We start from the raw sequence: 19798 nt of genomic DNA on the forward strand, positions 1-19798 counted from the left end.
GCTATTTTTCACCTCTAAAGATGAATGAGTTTAAGATAAGAAACATTTCCATCCAAGAAACATACATCAACGTTAATTGAATACGGTGTACCACATAATTTTGCGTATGTTTGAGGTTGAGTATGGAACTCTGTCTACTCATTTACAAACTTCAACTGTAGAAAAGGACCTATTTCAAATGGATAAACATTGTTTTATATTTAAATTTTCTAAAAGTATGAGATAATCAGTTTGATATAATTTGATTCAGATGCAAAAGTCAGAACACAATGTAAATACTTCACTACTCTCTTTCTTCACATCAATGACTAAGTAAAGGAGAGCTGGACAAACTAAAATATAAAGTAGCTCTAGGATTAGAGGGTTCTGGAAGTGCTGGCTTGGCTTCATCAGACTCATCATCTCCTTCAGACTCAAGAGTCATCTTCAGAAGTGTTACCATCATCATAGGGGATTCTGGAAGACCTTGCTCTTGAGACTCATCATCTGCTTCAGAGTAATCTTCATAAGTACTTGCTTCTTCAGACTCATTATCCTTTAGAAGAGTTATCATCATGGGGGACTTTGAACGTGCTTGCTACTTTTTATTATTATTATTATTATGTCCTTGAGAGTAAATCCTTAGCATTGTTATCAACACCAGTTTCAGAAGCTCAAGATCGGGACGAGTCACCGATACTTTTTGCCAGGCAGTTTGGAAAGGCAAGAAAGTTGACTTGACAGTAGGAGATTTCAATCTCAACCAAACCATCAAGTGGGATTTTTTTTCCATGGTGCTCCATCAATCCTCATGTTTACAACTTCAGCTGCACCCTCTATAAACTCGAAGCGAATTCACCGTACCTAAATTCAAGGGGAAAAAGCAAAATTAATCGTCTTTTGATACAAATGTAAGAGAAGATGCAAAGGGCAGTTTAAACATATGTTGAAGAGATATGACCAGATCAAGGCGACTGCAACATTCACTCTGAAGAAAAACATATTTGAAGCCAATAATTTCATGGCGTCCATCATCTATGAAAGATGGTGCCAGGGTTGTCTGTAAGTCGATTTCAACCAAGAAAACTTTAATCGAAGGGTGTATAATATTGCATATATTACAATCACGGAACAGAAACATGATCCATGCATTTTACAAGGATAAAAATGAAGGTAAAACAAAGGTTGGCAAGCTAAGACAACGAATGGACTTTGGTGTATATATCCTTGAGGACAAGGCTCATCTTCTATAGGATAGGATCATAGGAGGGAGTAACGATAGGATTCGAAGGGCATTATTGTCTTTTGGTATAAGATTGAGTTGTCAAACTTATATTGGTTCTGTTATCAATCTGTTGTTAATTAATCAGTTTTACAGCTGTTTTAGTATATTAATCAGTTTTCAAGCTTGTAAACCAGTTGTTGAAATTCAGACCACACGCACACAAAAACAAAAACAAAAAAAACAAAAAATACATCAGTTGTTGAAAAATATCAATAAAGTTTCACTGTTACATTTGTTTCATTTGTTCAGTGCTCTAGATTGGCCTCAGGTATCTGAACGCTGTGCAATTTGGAGTGATGGATACTTTTTGCTTCGCAATTTGGACCGGCAAGAATGTTGACTTGGCCGTGGTAAGAGATTTCAATCTCAACCAATTCATCAGTAGGGATACGAAACTCTGTTGGTCCATCAAATACATCATGTTCACAAACGCCCTCCTGCAGGCCCTTCTACACCCTTTATAATCTCGAAGCGAATTCCTCGTACCTTAATTATAAAAAAAAAAGTAGATATAAGTTTAGTAATCCTCTCTTTGAAATGATTGCTGCAATCCGAACAAATATCAATTCAAGATGATGTATGACCTGATCAGGAGAGCCCAGTCTCTGATTTGGTCAAAAAATGGCTCTTCGGAACCGATAACTTCGAGGCATCCATCGTCTATGAAAGATAGGATCGTGGGTGTCTGTAATTAACTCAGTTTTAACATAAAAAATTTGAAGTAATTAATGGGTATATATGTATTGGGTGTTGCTATTTGGACAACATTATTACTCACTACCTCTCTAATATTGATGCATCCTACATACGGTGGTGGATCCTTTTTTAGAGAGATGATCATCAATGTTGTCGTACAAATGAAGAGTCTTGTTATTTGGACCGTATTTACTGATCACATTGCTAACAACCTCTCTAACATGATAGGTCTCACATACATTTTGTGGGGTCACCTCTATTATAGGGATCAGCATCCACCGATTTGAAAAAACATTTGTATAGAAAAATCAAAGTTGATCATAATAGAGAAAATTAATAAATATGGTATAAATAATATTAAACCTGATTGCAAATGCCAATCGCAAAAACATTAACCAATGCATGCATATCTCTCGAAAACAAAAACATGTGTAAACAAAGAAAAAGGAACCTCACTTTTCCATCTTCCATTGTATTTTTTGCCACCCAACAATCATCACTTGGACCAAAGATAGGCAAGTTAAGACAACAAATTGAATTGATTCTGTTCATGAATACCAAGGAGACATAAAATTAGAGTACGCGTAAGTCTGCGTGCGTGCATGTGTGTGTATATATATATATATATATACATATATGCTTAAATGTAAAGTAATCAAAACATAGCCAATGAAGGGTATAACTCATGTGGTTTTGCACTTTCATTTCTACTCATATAGGTAGAAGTTCAAAACTCTCAGGCACCCAATGAATAAGTGTAAATCTCCTCCCCAATAGGTTGCACTCAAAAAAATAATCAAACCTAAAATCAAAAGTGATGATCATTATCTCTTCTTCTTTTTTCTGCTAGAAATATGAAAAGCATCAATGTCACTTGTACTAAGGAATAAAAAAAAGGTTTAATTTGCATATTAGTAGAGGTCTCATGTTCAAATTTTTATGGCACCTTCACATTGTCGCTTCGCTTATATATATAAAAAATTTAATTATAAGAAGTGATGACTTGATAACAACATAAATTCCCGATGTACAGAGAGGATTGCCCTTTTGGTGCATTTGACACTAACAGAATCAAGTTTTTATGAAAAATTAGTTATCAAACTAGGGTTAGAGAGAGAGAGAGAGAGAGAATTACGGAAAGATGTGCCAAATGAAAGTGCCATTTTCCTTCCTTTTTTTTTTTTTTGATGGTGATTTTCCCATTCCAATTTTATCCACTTATCATTACCCTTTTTCTTTCCATTTAATCATACAACAAATAGTGAGATGAAAGACATAGTGCAAGCAAGGTTTTCATCAAACATTTTAAAGAAATAAAAACACACAACAGAAAAATGATATCCTCTATGAGGGAGCAATAAAAGAGGTTGAGCGTAAATTCCATGATCATTACGTACCTTCTAGGAATGTGAAGCATTTCCCACTGACCAAGATGATTCAACACCTTTACTATTGCAATTGAGGTTAGGTCTTCCCTGTTAGGAAAAACAAAAGTATAAAGTACTAAAAGAAGAATATGTAGTTGGCTTATATTTTCACAAATGTTCTATAAGGTTTATGAAATTATCATATTTGATACTTCATGAAATTACCCCGCATACATAAAATTTGTCCCTACCGTGAGATTCCAAAAAAATTATGTTAAATTGATGATATGGCATATATGTGGAGCCGTGTGTCCAATAATAGCATGCCATGTGGATCTAAATAAAAAATTATTTTGAAAATATTTAAAAAAATAAAAATTCAATAAAACATGTCATCAAATTTTTTGTATTGACCATTTATTTTTTTAGTAAATCTGTCTATTCCCCTTCAAACTAATTATTTCTCACCTAAAACCCATCATTATATTTGTCTACAAATAAAACCTAATTTTTATAAGTAAAACTTGATGACTAGGATCCAACTCATTAAGTTACCTAACTAAACTTAAAATTTAATTTATTATACTTTTACATATTCAAAAAGTTCCCCTAATTAGAGTTTACAGTTATGCACAATGGTAAGATAATTCCTTCTATTTACATCAAAATTTCAGAATTTAATAATTTTATGGTTTGTATACCACATTCTCATACCATCTTATGTTGTACATGAAGTGGACAGCCACATCAATAAAAAAAAATCATAAAAAAAAGAAAATGTTAAATGAATTTTAATTGATGTGGTTCTCCACCTCATCTGTCACATGAGGTGGTATGGGAATGTGGTATACAAATGTGGTAAGAGTAACATTATTCTTTTAAAAAAAAAACACACCTATCTTTCCACCCATCATTATTTCTAAAATACCTTTAATTATTAATTCAAGCATTTAACTAGAACTCTCTCTCCTCATATTTTCTTGTATTTCTGTTTTTGTGTTCTACAAGATTAGGATTTCGATTAGTACAAACAATCAATACATGGCAATCTAATTTTGTTGTCAATTCATAAAAGCAGAGGATTTCCACTTTTTCATCTGCTGGTGAAAAAGGTCATCAATTCTGGGCACATTTTCTTCTTTTTATCGCAAACCAAAAACACACCTTGTTAAAAGCAGAGGGTTTTTGGTTTTTTTTTTTTTCTAATTATTTTTTTTATCGCAATCAATCTAGCTAAAATTAAATAAATATAAAACAGCTGGTGGATCAGATACACATTCTTATTTTGCTGATAAGGAAAAATAACATACCAGTTCCAGAAATCCCTAAAAAGTAGGATCTCCATAAGGAACTTCTGTAACAACAAAATACTTGTCGTACTGGATGATTGTTATTTTCTTCTCTATGTATGCGAATAACCTTAAGGACTAACCATGTTACAAAAAACATAAAAGACCAAAGATGATAATTTCATGAACCTCAAAGACCTTTTGTGAAAATAAACCTATAATTTAATATCAAATTACCAGGATTGGATACCAATAATTAGTAATTTCATATGCACACAGGGTGAAAGCATGGATGAAAGCATGAAGCTCTGCCAATAAATACCTTATTTATAACAACATGATGAATAATTTAGCTTGGATGAAAGCATGAAGCTCTGCCAATAAATACCTTATACCCAAACCGCGGACTTAAATATCGGCCATTTCGAAAATATTAGTAGTCCCCAAATGTAGAAATTCCGACGAAAATTTGAATAAAAACAAAAGAAATTGTTAGAGATTCCGAAGAAAAGAAATTAAAGTTTAAACAAGGATGAAATTCTTTACCTTTCAAGATGAAGTAGTGCCAAAATAGTCCGTATAATGTTGGATTATCCTAAGAAATGTATAAGAATTGAGGAATTCATATTATCTTAAGATAATAAGTGGTAATAAAGAAGGAGATCATGATCATCCATATATTCAGTACTCAAGGTTTTCATTCGTTTGATAATATAGGAATATATATCCATTGAGAATGAAGTGATAGGTCCATTGAGAATGGAGATTGGAGACTATGAAAAAGAAAAAAAAAGAAAAAAAAAGAAGGAGCAATATTTTTACCGCTTTTTCCACCTCATGCCAATAATGTCGGAATCGGCTCGGTAAAGAAGAATGTGGTTTCATCCTAATGAGATAATGCCAGCTGAAAATCCAATAAAAGAATAAATAAGATTACAACTATAATAAATTAATGCCGATTAATTTACCCATTAATTCTAGTTATCTTACTATTAAAAGTGGACTTCAATGTCAACTAAAAAGAAATAATATGAACATATATAATTGTCAATGAGGTCTAGTGGAAAAATGACATTTATTTTCATACCAATGGTCTTAGATTCAAATTCTCATGGCACCTAATTAGTAATGTGTGTATGAGAAACCTTTTTTTTACTATAAATTTTTTTTATATTATCACTTATATTTTTTTAAAAAAAATACATATAGATAATTAAAGAGTTAGCCATACGACATCTTGATCGAATACCTATCAGTTTTCATTGATTTTGCCAGTGCTACGTCAGCAAGGAACGATCGCAGTGGTGATATATTTGAAATGCCCTTCTGGAAGTAGTCAAGGCAACATGCATAAATTAAATAAAGTATTAAATGTTAGTGCCTATATATTACGTGTACACCACACAAAAATTCCTATGTGCCTTGCACAAATTATTTATTTATCATCTAATTATCATCCTTCTTTTTCTTTTTCTTTTTTAATTTATGAAAATTGTAACCATTATGAAATAATAGAATAATGTACCCAATACAAATTTATAAATTCTACGAATTATCTATCTAATATGTAGGTAAATTATTGTAACCTCTTTTTTTAACAGAAGTATGTATTTATCTATTTACCTATCTTGTATTAGATATGTAGGTAAATTATATTTTGCATGTATCACCATAATTTTCCAATATACAATTGCCTAATCAATATTGTTTTAGGTATATATTATCATTGTTTAATATTGTTATTCGTGTATGGTTTGTGTTACATATTTATGTATTCATTGATTTATTTTTAACAAAACGTTTCTACCCATCCAAACGAAGCAGCGATTCCACATCTTTCTAAAGTCGGTGGTGGTACCGGAGCAATGGAGGGTGACTCTGGCAATTTAAGATCACAGATAACTCCCAAAATCCAATTTACAAACTCATCCTGGCCAACAACCTGAGATATATAATGTCAAATTAAAAATGTTATTTAGAAAAGTGTAGACTACGATTTAGCAAATCGTATTAATTTAACATGTTACTCACTACAATTCTCATCTTCCTTTGAATTTCAGAAGCGAAACCATAATAACCTTTTTGCTTAAGCTTTTCTAGAGTACCATAAACATCCTTTAGCACTGTCTCAGGATTACGATGATGTACCTTTGATCCTAGTAGTGCACCAAAAACCTAGAAAATAAAGGAAAAAAATACAATATTATATTTACAACAAACTTTAATCAAATCCATGCATGTTAATTAGAGCTTTAATTATACATAAACTGTGTTAAAATTTCATTTCACATAATACCTGCTTTTTAGTAAGGAGGTCGCAAAATTTCCCAATGAGTTCTTCTTCATCATCCAAATACCTATCAATAAACACCAACATTGGGATACCGAAGAAGGAATCAGGTAATTGAAGCAACTCCTCAGATTTGCGGTGGGGCGGAGAAGTCCTCCTGCATGGGATATTCATATTGGTTGGTAAATAATTCGAAAGATGATACCAAAATAAGGGAGTAAGTAAAGTACTACTGTACGTATACTTAAGTTGAGAATAACACCCTAAATTTTGGGAGTTTTGGGACATGATTTCTGCGAGTGTCCTAGCGGCCAATGGTAGACCATAACATAAATCCTTAATTTCACTCTCAAACTTTTCCAAATGTTGTTGATATTCAAAATCAGGAAGATAACCAAAAACAGTGTACTTAAATATATCCCAGCAGCTTTGTCGGTCCAAACGCTGAAGAGGAATAACCAAGCTGTTATAACGTTGATCTGACCCCTCCGCCGGTACCACCATAGCTTCAACCACTTCCGGTATCCTACTAGTGACGATGACCGCACCACCACTACCCTTAGGCAATCCGTGCGACAAGCGATTCCCAACTTTCTTATCACCTTCCTGATCCTGAAGTAGTTGTTGCCTATGTCCTAAATCCGAGTAGAAGTCGTTCATGTGCCACACATCATCCAACACAATCAAATACCTTTTATCAGATAAATGTTGGTTGAGCCTTTCCAAGAGAGCAGCAAGGAGATGACCAGACTTATTATTACTACTTACTGTCTTCTCCTCCTCCTGGATGATGCCATCTCCATCGACAACGGCATCATGGTCCAACTTACTAAGCATACGTTTCACAATGCTGACCTCAATTTCTTCTTCTGCTTGTTTATTTTCTTTGATTATATTCGACAAGCATAACCAAATTATAGGAGAAAATTCACCTTGCACTATCCACCAACTCAAAAACTCGCGCACCAGAGTGGTCTTACCTGCGCCTGCCATACCCACTATCCCAACTGCCGCAAATCCAGCACCTGACGACGGCAATGATTTTAAAAGAAAGTTCCCAATCTTCCGTAATTCCTCATCAAATCCCACAACTTCAGTCTCAAATCTTTGACGGCGATGTATTAAATTCTCTTCAGGATCAGGACGACTTGATGATTCCCTCAAGTCATAAATTATTTCTTCCTTTTTCATAAACTCATCCTCGAAGATGCCTTTTATTGCAGCCAGCCGCTTCTTCATCTTCCGCGCGAAATACATCTTCGTCAAACTCAAATGGCTGAAGATTAAATGAGTCTTGTGATGACTATGCTTCTTCCACTCATGTGAGAAGACCTGGCACTTGGTGAATGCGTCTGTGAGGTCCAGGAGCACCTGGATAAAGAGACGGCAGTAATCTTCTTTAAGTCTTCGCGTATCTATATCTATTACAATATCTTTTATTGCTCGCAAGTAAGAAATGAGAACAGCACCTGATAATTCGGACTCTGTGTCCCTAAGAGATGCCAGGAACTTTTTCTGGAGAAACTGAGCAACATCCCCTGCCATTCTTCCCCCTCAACACTATATTTATGTATCTACTGCAATTTTAATCTGAAACTGGGGGAGTAATATGAAGAGCACATAACCACGCCTTGGCCTTTGTTCAGTGCTTTGATCTCTAGTTCGATCATTTTCATATTTTTAGCATCAAATAACTGCTATTCATGTTATTCATCCACCCACGTTATTCATGCTCAGCATCAAATAACTGTTTAAAAAGTTCTTTGCTTGCATGAGTATAATGAGCTTTTTCTTTTCATTTTTCCTTTCAAGTGTTCGGTTTTTTGAGCTGTGATTGCTTTTGTAGTTGCTTTTGTTAATCAGTTTCGGTTATTCCAATTACAGGTAGCACTTTGTGAAGCTACACGACGACAAGTCTTGAAATTAACGCAAAATTGGCAGGTTTAGGTTTACCATGTTGTCTCACATGAACTCAATGTGACATAACAAAAAGGTCATCAAAACCATATGGTGGCAAGTTTGTGAAGTTGATATGGCTCCATTTACACACTAATAATTAAAGGGTCGAAATAGGATGAAACTTAAGACCTGACTAGACATGATTTTGACAATTGTATATTTTTTGAGTGTGTTTATAAATGGGTTTTGAGTGTGTGTAATGATGGGTTTTGGGTGTGTTTATAAAAGCACATTTTGGGTGTTTTAGTCAACAAGAACAAGTATTATAATTATACCGAAGATGAGGAAGATGACAAAGCTTGTGTATTATTAGACTTATATCAGTGAATAAGAAACTGTCACATTATTAGTTGGTAATAAAAAGTTTGTGTCTCTAGTAGAAACGCGAATTTTGATTCAGAATCCACAGTGTGCCATTTGGACTAGTTTTTCTTTTAATTTTTTGAGTTTCAGCTATAAAACCGAACCGAGGAGTTTAACCATACTTACCGAATATTTTGTTGATTAAATAAAACACATATTTTGCCACGTTATCCTGGTCCTTCACACACCGTCTTATGTTCATTGATATTAAGACTGATCGAAAAAAAATGGGGGATCGTATATATTTTTCTTTTATCATTGTTCTTTGCTTCCAGGACAACCAAGGAGTATATGTAATGAGCTGTTTCTTTTGTCTTTGCTTCCAGGACTACCAAGGAGTATATGCGATGAGCTTTTTCTTTTCTCTTTTTATTTTTCTCCTTTTCTTTTGTCTTTCCATTAGGTGTTGTTTTTGAGTTGTGTTCGTTAGCTAAAAGCGTCTCCAAGAGTAATAGTAAAAACCTTTGTTTCTTAATAGTTGCTCTTGTTAACCCAATTTTTCACAAGAACACCAATGTAAACTAGGTCAACACCTGGGGGAGGTTTGTGAAGCTGACATGATTATTTGTTAAACGCTACTATTAACATATCAAATTATGTTCAAAATTAAGAACCAGAGTTTGACAAGCATGTTTAACAGTTTTATAATTTATATATATATATATGAAGATGACGAAAACTTCTTTATTTAACGGACCTGTATGGGTAAATAAGAAACTATCATATAGTAACCAAGTTTTTGTCTCAACAAGACCCCACGCGTGTCGTGGACTATCAAGTCTAACACGTGAACAATTTATATTGGGTTATGTGGGAGCACGTGTGGCCATTAGACCCAACATATGAAGCCTTATCTTTTTAATGTGGGACAAATATTCTCAACAAATATTACAATGCTTAAATAAAATATATCTTTCGACATGTTACCCTGCTGGTCCTTCGCACACCATCTTCTTTATGCTATTTGAGATTAAGATTAATTGACATTGAATAATTGTTTGAAAAGAGTTGGGAATTATATATATTTCTTTTGCCATTGTTCTTTGCTTCCAGGACTACCGAGGAGTATAATGAGCTTTTTCTTTCTCCTTTTCTTTTTTTATTTCTTTTATTTGCCTTTTGAACTGTGATTGTCAACTAATAGTATCTCCAAGAGTAATAGTGAAAAATAATTGCACCTTTGAGAAGTTGAGCCACATTAGTAAGTAAGGAGGAGTTTCTCCTTATGCGCAAGGAGGGAAGCATTATTTATTTATTTAACAAGTGTCAAAATCCCATTTGTTGTGAGAAGGAGCTCCTCCTCTATTTTTTTCCTTTTTGTTTGACATTTTAGCTATAAACCGAACTAATTCTCCTGCCCCGGTTTAATTGAATTGACTGAAAAATTACCGTTCTTAAATAAAACATATCTTTTGACATGTTACCCTACTCTTGCACCACCCATCTTCTTTATGCTCAATTAGCAGGTTAAGATTTACCAACATCAGATAATTGTTTAAAAGAAGTGTGGAATCGTATATATTTTCTTTTGCCATTGTTCTTTGCTTCTAGGACTACAAAGGAGTATAATGAGCTTTTTTCGTTTCTCTTTTTCCTTTCAGTGTTAGCTAAGAGTAATTATTATATTTCTTTAAAAAGATGATCTTGCGGTTATTGTTTTAAATGTTCTAACCGGTTTTCACATTCATATGAATTTCTTTCCACACCTACCTCCTTTTCAGTAATTGCATCTGAAATGAGTGTCACCTTAACCTCAAGAAATGCAGAGCATTTCCTGCCCAAGTTATTGGATCGTCTGGGAAAAGCCAAAGCCAACATAAATCCAGGTGATGATCAGGAAGTGTTCATGAGGAGCTTCAAAAAGATTGAAGATGGGCTTCGACAACTGGAAGACTTAAAATTGCTACCTAGACTTAAGCTCTGGGAGCACACTCTGTTCAACCAATTCACTGTCTTAGAACGTCGAGTTGACAAGTTGTTATTGGGAGATGATGAGAGCAATACTTTCAATAGCCTGGAGGCAATCACCGACGTCCTGGCTCGCATTATTGAAAATGTCAACCAAATAAACTCAATCCCTTTGATGAAGTTAATGCCGAGTTACACAGAGCGCAGTTCAGAGTTTACGCATCGTTCTCAGCCGGAGTCGGGTCTAACAGCAGCTAAGAAGCTATCAAAAGAGTTGTCACAAATGGGCGTGGAGAAAGGAATTTACGAAAGTCGTGCTATGGCCAATCTGAGGAGGAGTTACGAACATCTTGAGGGCACCGAGTTGAGGCTCTGCTTCCTCTCTTTGTCAATCTTCCCTGAGGAGTCGGTGATAAAGAAAAGGCCTCTAATTTACTGGTGGATTGGAGAGGGCTTCATCACGGCCACCCAAGACAAGACAGCGGAAGAGGTAGGGGAAGAAATCTTTGGCAAACTCATGAAACAGGGCTTGATTCAACCACATGGAAATGTTGTTAATGCATCCAGTAGTTCCACTAGTTGCACGTTGCACCCTTGGATTCGTTGTATGCTGATACGCTTGGCCAAGGACGCTCTGCTCTTCCACTTTGATTCATCATGGCCGTGGATGCCATCATGTCAAGTATCGTTGGGCAGGCGTGCGTGGTTAGTTTTTGATCAGAACCCGACTTCTCCGGGTGAGGAAGATCTGTTGACAGTATTCAATGTGAACACAAACTATCTTAGTTTCAAACGTGAATGGCTTAGGAAGTTGAAGAACGTTGTTGTTCTTCAGCTGGGACGGTGGCAGAGCTCACCCACGCATCACATTGAAGTGGATGATGAAGGATTATTTTTGAAAGGTATTGGGGCTCAGCACTACTTGAGCTTCAAGTATCTTAGTCTCCGAGGAATATCAGGAATAACACGGATCCCTTCTTGTATCTTTAACATCATCAGCCTTGAAATTCTGGATCTGAGAGCATGCCACAATTTAGAGACATTGCCTTCGGATATCTCATCGTTGAGGAAGCTCACTCATTTGGATATATCCGAGTGTTACTTCCTAGAAGGCATGCCGAAAGGGATCGGCAAACTCTCTTCCCTCCAAGTACTTAAAGGTTTTCTCATAGCCAATTTGATAAATACTCCCTCAAGACTCGGTGACCTTGCCAAGTTGAAGAAACTAAGGCGGCTAAGTATATACATAGGGAATGAGGCCGTAATGCATGACAACGAGTTTGAAACTTTGAAGGAAATTTCATCTCTTCGCCGCCTCAAAATATCATGGACAGTGGTTTCTTCAGAGTTGAAAGAAAAGATTTCCCTCCAGTCCCGGGATTTCTCGTTCCCACCGGATTTAGAAAAATTGGATCTTCAAGGCATCCCTCTGAAAGAAGTACCATCATGGCTAAACCCGACGCAACTGAAAAATTTAAAGAAGCTCTATATAAGAGGCGGGGAACTTTGTAGCCTGGACCATGCAGGGAAGGAGACCGTCACTGAGTGTAAGTGGAGGGTGGAAATCTTGCGTCTCAAGTACTTGAGTAATATGAAAATAGAACTTCCAAAGGTGGAGGGTCAGTTTCCTCATCTGTTGTACTTGGAGATTAAAAAGGACATAAATGAGGAAGGCATATTTTGGAGCAAATCTCAAGGTCAGAAATTAAGCAAGTAAGTTAACGCCACGATAAAGTTAATCCTCTGTATCTAGTTCATGTCTGCAGCATGTTATAATTAACTGCATGCCCTATTGTTATTGTATGCATACATCAATCCCTCTGCAATATGCAAGAACAGAGGAGTTTTCCAACCCCACTCCTTTTCTTAAATAATTAAATTTATATGCGGATTTTATTTTTATTGTGAAATTTAAGCAAACAAAAGTTTTACAACCTCAAATCTAATCCCCCTCTTTATACAGCTGCTGATAAATGTAGCAGGGCTTAGTCAAGGTGCAATGACTTGGCATCACAATAAAAGCAATCCAACTGTGCCTTGCCGGGGACCAAGAAACACACATTCAGCTGGCTTCAAATACGTAAATTGTATTTGTTTGTTCGGTTCTTGTTTAATAGTGAAGAATTAATTCTCTAACGACAATTAGTGTCGTGGTAATTCGATGGAGTTATTAAAAATAATAATTATCTAATCACTATTCTTTTTCGAGAGAAAGTTGTTAACATTCTCCTTAATATAGTATCTGATCAAGTTGTCATTTCCAGAAATTTCAAGTTGAAAACCTCCGATCCTCGTGTGCTCTGGGGACTTGTCTTTTATTGAATAAAAGTTGGCTTTGTGTTGTGTTACCGAATTGTCATGGTCTTTTTTCATAAAGTGAAGGTATATATTTTTATTTTTTAAAGAACGAAATTCATTAAGGAAAATATTAGAGGCACCAACTCTCTAATAGAGCGTGGAACCCAGATATTGGCGGGCTCCACCTCTATTAGAGAGTTGGTGCCCAAAGTTTGTGCTTCTAGCACCACTCATTCATTAAAGAAACTAGAGCAAATTATAATCATTTAAGAGGGCATCCTGATGATAGCATGGGGCCACTCAGTCCAGTCAACAAAACCATCAACAGAAAGAGAAACTTTAGCCAAGCGATGAGCAACATCATTGCAGTAGATACAGTACTGACTTCATGGAAAATCTTTAGCCTCGTGCTATATTTTATGCTCTGTGGACACTATCTATTCTTGAAAGTTGAACATGCTTTCATTCATTTTTCTTGTTTGCAATCATGCCTCCGGGTTTAATAACTAGAATCCAAATCCTCTGTTTTATGTGCCATAATCTGCTTGATTTCTTTCTTGGATGCATCATTCCATTATAATTTAATTTAATTGACTTTAAGTTGACACATCGTCTTTAAATCATAAAACAATTTTCTCATTAGTTTAAAAGAAAAAAATAGCCCTGATTGAATCATAAGAAACTTAAAACTGTTAAACTTAGTTTTTCAAGAGCATCTCATATTTGTCTAACATGTGTCCACCCACATAACATAAACTTAACTTTGTTAATTTAAAAAAAAAAAAAATTTACCAAATAAAAAAGTAAATATAAACCACAAAATATTGGGCAGTGCATCTTGCAAAACCTAGCCTCCCTACTCATAGATCAATACAAAGTGCATTGGTGAATAAATACAAGATGAAGCGAAACTGACGTTGTCATCGTTGTTTTCTCTCAGATTTGCTTTGCTTCTGGTTTTTTCTTCTCAAAAATTCATTACTTCCCTGATTGGATTTTATGATTTATGGGTTTTATGAATTTTGTGTTGAATTTAGTAAGATGGGGGAGAATGCCTGGCTTTTGGAATTTGCAGAAACGTCTACGGTGCTTGGTGGGTATTTCCCTAGGTTTTAGTTTAAAAAATAGGGTTAATCGTTTTATTAGTCCCTTAATTTAGACCCAATTTGCATTTGAGTCCTTCAATTTCCAAAATCGTTCTCGTAGTCTTTCAACTTCAGTTTCGTTAGAACAAATGGCCATGTCGTCAATTTTGTTAACTTTCCTGTTAAATGTAAGGGCAAAATGATATTTTTGTATTAAATTAATTAAAATATAAATAAAAAATGTTGGTAAGTGAAATGGTTTTTTATTTTTATTTTTATATGTGCAGAATGAATTAATAGAGGAGGTGCAATTATTCGCATGCAGCTAGTGGTAGTCTCATGCATGTATGCACAACTTTATTCTCTAACGAAAATGTTAGGGAGACATTGTACTAGTAGGTTACACTTTTGTTAGAAAGATAATACATAAGATGATTTGCATATGTGGTCTCTTTTAGTATGACCCATTTTCAAAATATTCTCTCTTTGATATATCTCATCAAGTTAAAGTGGTGCTTATAATTTTATATATGCTTTTCATTCTCGTCATGTAATACAAGAGTGAAATGATTATAGAAGAGTACAATAGTACAGTATGTTGTCCACCTATATTATAACATTTATATAAGATAAACTATATTATCCATTCATATTATAACACATATACAAAACATATCACGTGATCATATTATCATATTATTTTATAATTATTTGGCAATTCATACCCCATGGGGTCCTTCTCAAGCTTTATTTATTATATTCTTCGGTCGTCTCAAAGTGCAATGGTTTGGCATCACAATTAAAGCAATCCAATTGTGCCTTGCGGGACCTTATTTTGTAACATGTCACTTTGCTTGATTCTATTACAAATTGAAGCTTTTTTATTAATATGGTATCAGAATCTAATTGTCAGGAGATTTGAAACCTCCGATCCAAGTATGCTCTGGGGGCTTGTCCTTTATTGAATTATTTGGTTTGTGTTGGGGAATGTGAACATTTATGCTTTTTCAAAATATGATGATTTATTAAACAAAATGAAGTGATGCTCAACTGCTTTATGCTTTTTATTATAAGGTTGAAGACTCAAGTTATGCCAAGGTGATATGGAAAATATTACCTTCAAATGATTAATTATCAATAGATTGAGTATTGACTTCATGGAAAAGCTTGAGCCTTGTGTTACTACACTCTTGAACATGCTTTACGGCCATGTTTGGTGATTAGTATTGGATCTAATTTAATAACTCACTAAATCTAAGATATATTGAAAAAGAAAATGAAAGTATGGGTGAATGACTTAGATCAGGAGGCTGCTAAAAAATGTTTCTTTTTATTTTTTGTTTTTTTATACAAACAATAATCTACATTAAATCAATCTAATCTATGATGAAGATGATTTGAACTTAGGTACAAGGAAGCGAGCTCACTACCTTTTCTAATTAGTCTAACCCACGTATGCCAAGTATGCATTATATGTTTGTTTTAAACAAATGCACTTTATCTTTATAATTAACAAGTGTAAAGCGGAAAAAGTAAGAAAGAACTCTCTCTAATCTTTAGTCGTCTCAAGCTGCAATGATTTGCATTGCAATAAAAGCAATATTCTAACTGTGCCTCACGGGACCTTATTTTGTAAGAAACTCATGTCACTTTGCTTGATTCTATGACGAATTAAGCTTCTTCTTTATTTATTTTTTCTTTTTTTTATATGATCACTTTGCTTGATTCTGTTTTTTGAAGATGCTTTGATTTTTCTTATTTGCAATCGTGCCTCCAAGTTTAATAACTAAAATAAGGCTGGCTCTGGCCCAATGCAGGTAGGACACAATAGCACAGGTCCCCAAAATTTAAGGGCCAACAAAAAATTTCAGTTGGCCCAAATATATATTTAAGAAAAAAAAAATTATTCTGGACCCTGTGACACTAGATTCCTTGTTGTGCCTATATTTTCTATATCCGTTTATCCCCTATGTGATACTTTGACATTTTTCCATCAATTTAACTTAACCTAACACTATTATGGCATGTTTATTTACAAATAATAAGAATAAGAAATGGGGGATGCAATCTATATATATAAAGCAAAGAGTAATACTACACTTACCACATTTTTATCTCACATTTCTATACCACATAATGTGACATGTCCATATTATATGTCACATCAATTAAATGAATGAAGTGTATTTTAATTAAGATAATTAGAAAAACAAATACTTGAATAAATCATAAAAGAAAAGAAAATATTAAATAATTTTAATTGATGTGGTTGTCCACCTCAGTTGCCACATAAGATGGTATAGGAATGTGGTATACAAATATTGTAAGAGTAGCATTATTCTAACAAAAGGCAGAGAATGGTGAAACATTCAAAATACCAAAAAATATCATTGGTTAATCCAAACATTAAGAATTAAAAATATTAATTAAATGAGGATAATATGGTAAATTCACACTTTTTTATATTAAAAAAATTAAAAGAAAAAGAAAAATCAGATAATGAATCCTATTTTTATGAAACACAACTACCCATTATCTTTTTTAATTCTAAAACAAATTTAAATTTTTTTTATAAAAATCCTCTCGCATGCATGGAAGCACTTGCAAAAAGGCTAGTAAACAAAGAATGTGAATTAGATTAACTATCCCTCCTACTAGTTTATCGCCGATTACTAATTTTTGAAGTATTTTATTAAGAATTTTAAGATGACAAATGGGTATGAAATGATTTCTTGTGTAAGTAAACGATATGATGCAACAAAAGAAAATAACATTGATACCTATCCTATTCTTATATTGAGCATGATGGAACATAAGGAAACAATGTTGATTAGGAGAATGTGGGTTCAATAAATGGTTTGTTGGAGAACAATCAATATAAAACCAAAATAACATAATAATAAAACGAAATATGCTTTATATAAATAATAATCAAATCAATACAATTGTAAGATAAATTTCAGAATACTGACTTGAATTGTAAATAGAGTCCTGCAGAGTTGCAGTGTCCTTTAGACAGTATATATCTCTTCTACTCTTGTGCTTGTAGTTTGATAGGAGTTTGTCCACCAGTATTAAACTATCACAAATCAAAGCCTAAGCATTATGGCTTTGATTTCTGGAGAACAGTGATATGATTTCTCTCAGGAAGTGTTAAAATGTGAGAATGATAATGTTGTTCAAAAAGTGCCTTTTGAACAAACGAATTTTTAATTAATAAAAATAAATTATTAATTAAATCAACAGAGCCCTATATATATATTCCAAGCCTAAACCATGATGAGGCCCAACTTTGCATCCACTAGGCCATACTCTATTTCGTATTTCCAAAGTGTTTGTGCTTATAAACCATGGAAGGAAACAACTCTCTTCCAATATGGGACTAAATGCAAGTCTATCTTTTTCCTATACAAACTCTAACATGGTCAAGTGGCAACAAAGCTGTTTGTGATGTCAAAGGGAAACCATAAGTTTTTGGAGGCTCGCGGTTAGAGCAGTGATAGTTTGATGATTTGGAACTTCAACTGGCTACGCATAGTGTTGATGCCCAAAATCGAATATCAACTTAGATAGAAGAAGTGTGGAGTCTTCAACAGGACAAGGGATTGTGGACCTTCGACAAGGAGGGGCCTTTGGCCAAAGAGCGATCTTATATAAGAAAGATGGAAGAAGCAATCGTCAAGCTTTGGGTACCAGTGTGGTCTCTTCCGAAGGCTCTCCGACACTTGAGTTAGTAAGTGTAGGGTATACAGTAATTTTGGTAGAGTAACAGTAAAAGTGAAAAATAGTTACCTTTTTAACTTTTACACTATTCCTGTTTTATAGAGAAGTGAAAGTGGGAGTTTGCACAAACTTTCGATGTGGGACTTTGTGCAAATCACTATGGTAGTGACAATTGTGTCCAAAGCTTTAGATTCGGTAGTTGGGAGCTTCAGCAACCGTTTTCGGAGGGAGGTATCCCTTTAGCAGGTTGGGATCATGATGACATCATCAGTGTTTTAGGGATTTCCATGAAAGCGTCTTTCCTTCGGCAGTCAATGTGCCTGTCTATGTACCAGTCCCCTAGTGCCGAATGTGATAAGTTGATTATGGTACAAACACATAGCAGCAAGCTCATTAGCAACAGCTGAAATCCTTGTATAACCTTCCCATAGAGGAGGAGATAATGAAAATAAAGAGAGATGGCATGAGAGGAAAAACTTTTTTCTCCATGTGCACAAAGTTAAGGCACCCAAAAAAAAAGCCCAAATGTTAAAAACTAAAAAATTCGGGCATTAAGAAGAGAAAAATATTATTGGCAAAGAACTATCAAGGTAATTATAAACAAACAAAGTGCCACAAGCGCACGAACAAAACCACTCATTTTAATACACTTTCTTAGTCGTTAGTCATTGAATGATGAGTAATCCAAAGGTTAGAAATGCATCCGTTATGATTTTATTTTAAAATATTATTTACTTTTTGAAAACATTAATGCACACCATGTCCGAGGTTCATCTATCTTCAATACATCACTTACTTTTCTCTCTCCTTCTTTCCCTACATTGCTCTACCGTCTTTCTCCTCTCTCCCTCTCCTCACCATTCTTCTCCTACCTTGTTATCTTCTCTACAAAATTCAGAAAAATATCAGAGTTTTTTAAAAAAGCTTCTAAAATGTCCAAATGGGTTGCACAATAACTGATTGATTATAAAAAAAAATAAAGCATTGAAGAAAAATGAAAGTGAGGAACAGAGAACATTTAAAGCCTTAAATTTTTACTAACAGTGCTTGAAGCTTGAGCCTTTCAATTAGCACATGGACTTCGTTGGGTCCATCCTTATTTATTTCAATGCTATGCCATGGGTCTCTGGAAATTAAAAACCCAGCTATGCCACAAAAATTGTTCCTACAGAAGCAAGGCAATTTGCATAAGGAATGCTTTACATTTTTATTTTTTTTTATAGAGATAGTCCACAATTAGGCCCCACGCCTTACACAATGTGGTTGGGTCCATTTTCCTTTCATATTTAAAAACTCTATTTAAACCCCACACTTTTCTTTGTTTTCAATACTTAAATCATTAAGCTCTTAAGTTTTATTATTGTGAAAAAAGACAAAAAAAAGGCAACTTAATATTTAATAGGGAAAAACACAAACTACTCTACACCCTGCCAGATTACTCTTCTCTTTCAATCTAAGAAACCTACTACACTATCATCTTCTCTTCACAAACCCTAAATACAATATGCAAATAGTGGCTTGTGAGTCGTGAATTGAGGTATGGTGCTTAGAGAGAT

General features: G+C 34.4%; 2 protein-coding genes across 2 annotated transcripts; one reads left to right on the top strand and one right to left on the bottom strand.

Moving 5' to 3' along the window:
- Positions 1-1826: 1826 nt before the first annotated feature.
- On the bottom strand, positions 1827-8692 carry LOC148918281 (uncharacterized). The gene is made up of 11 exons (XM_089050532.1): positions 7169-8692; positions 6913-7063; positions 6648-6791; positions 6424-6558; positions 5866-5942; positions 5439-5520; positions 5163-5211; positions 5005-5023; positions 3358-3435; positions 2417-2504; positions 1827-1949 (listed from the first exon to the last, which is right to left on the bottom strand). The coding sequence occupies exons 1-11, from the start codon at positions 8449-8451 to the stop codon at positions 1827-1829; spliced, it is 2229 nt and encodes a 742-aa protein (XP_088906658.1). The 5' UTR covers positions 8452-8692.
- Positions 8693-10867: 2175 nt separating this feature from the next.
- On the top strand, positions 10868-13489 carry LOC103328839 (disease resistance RPP13-like protein 4). Its single transcript, XM_008231242.3, has 2 exons — positions 10868-12849; positions 13100-13489. The coding sequence occupies exons 1-2, from the start codon at positions 10964-10966 to the stop codon at positions 13104-13106; spliced, it is 1893 nt and encodes a 630-aa protein (XP_008229464.3). The 5' UTR covers positions 10868-10963; the 3' UTR covers positions 13107-13489.
- Positions 13490-19798: the final 6309 nt, after the last annotated feature.

The sequence above is a fragment of the Prunus mume genome, linkage group LG4 (assembly GCF_029339155.1).
Source record: "Prunus mume cultivar Tortuosa linkage group LG4, ASM2933915v1, whole genome shotgun sequence".
Lineage (NCBI taxonomy): Eukaryota > Viridiplantae > Streptophyta > Magnoliopsida > Rosales > Rosaceae > Prunus > Prunus mume.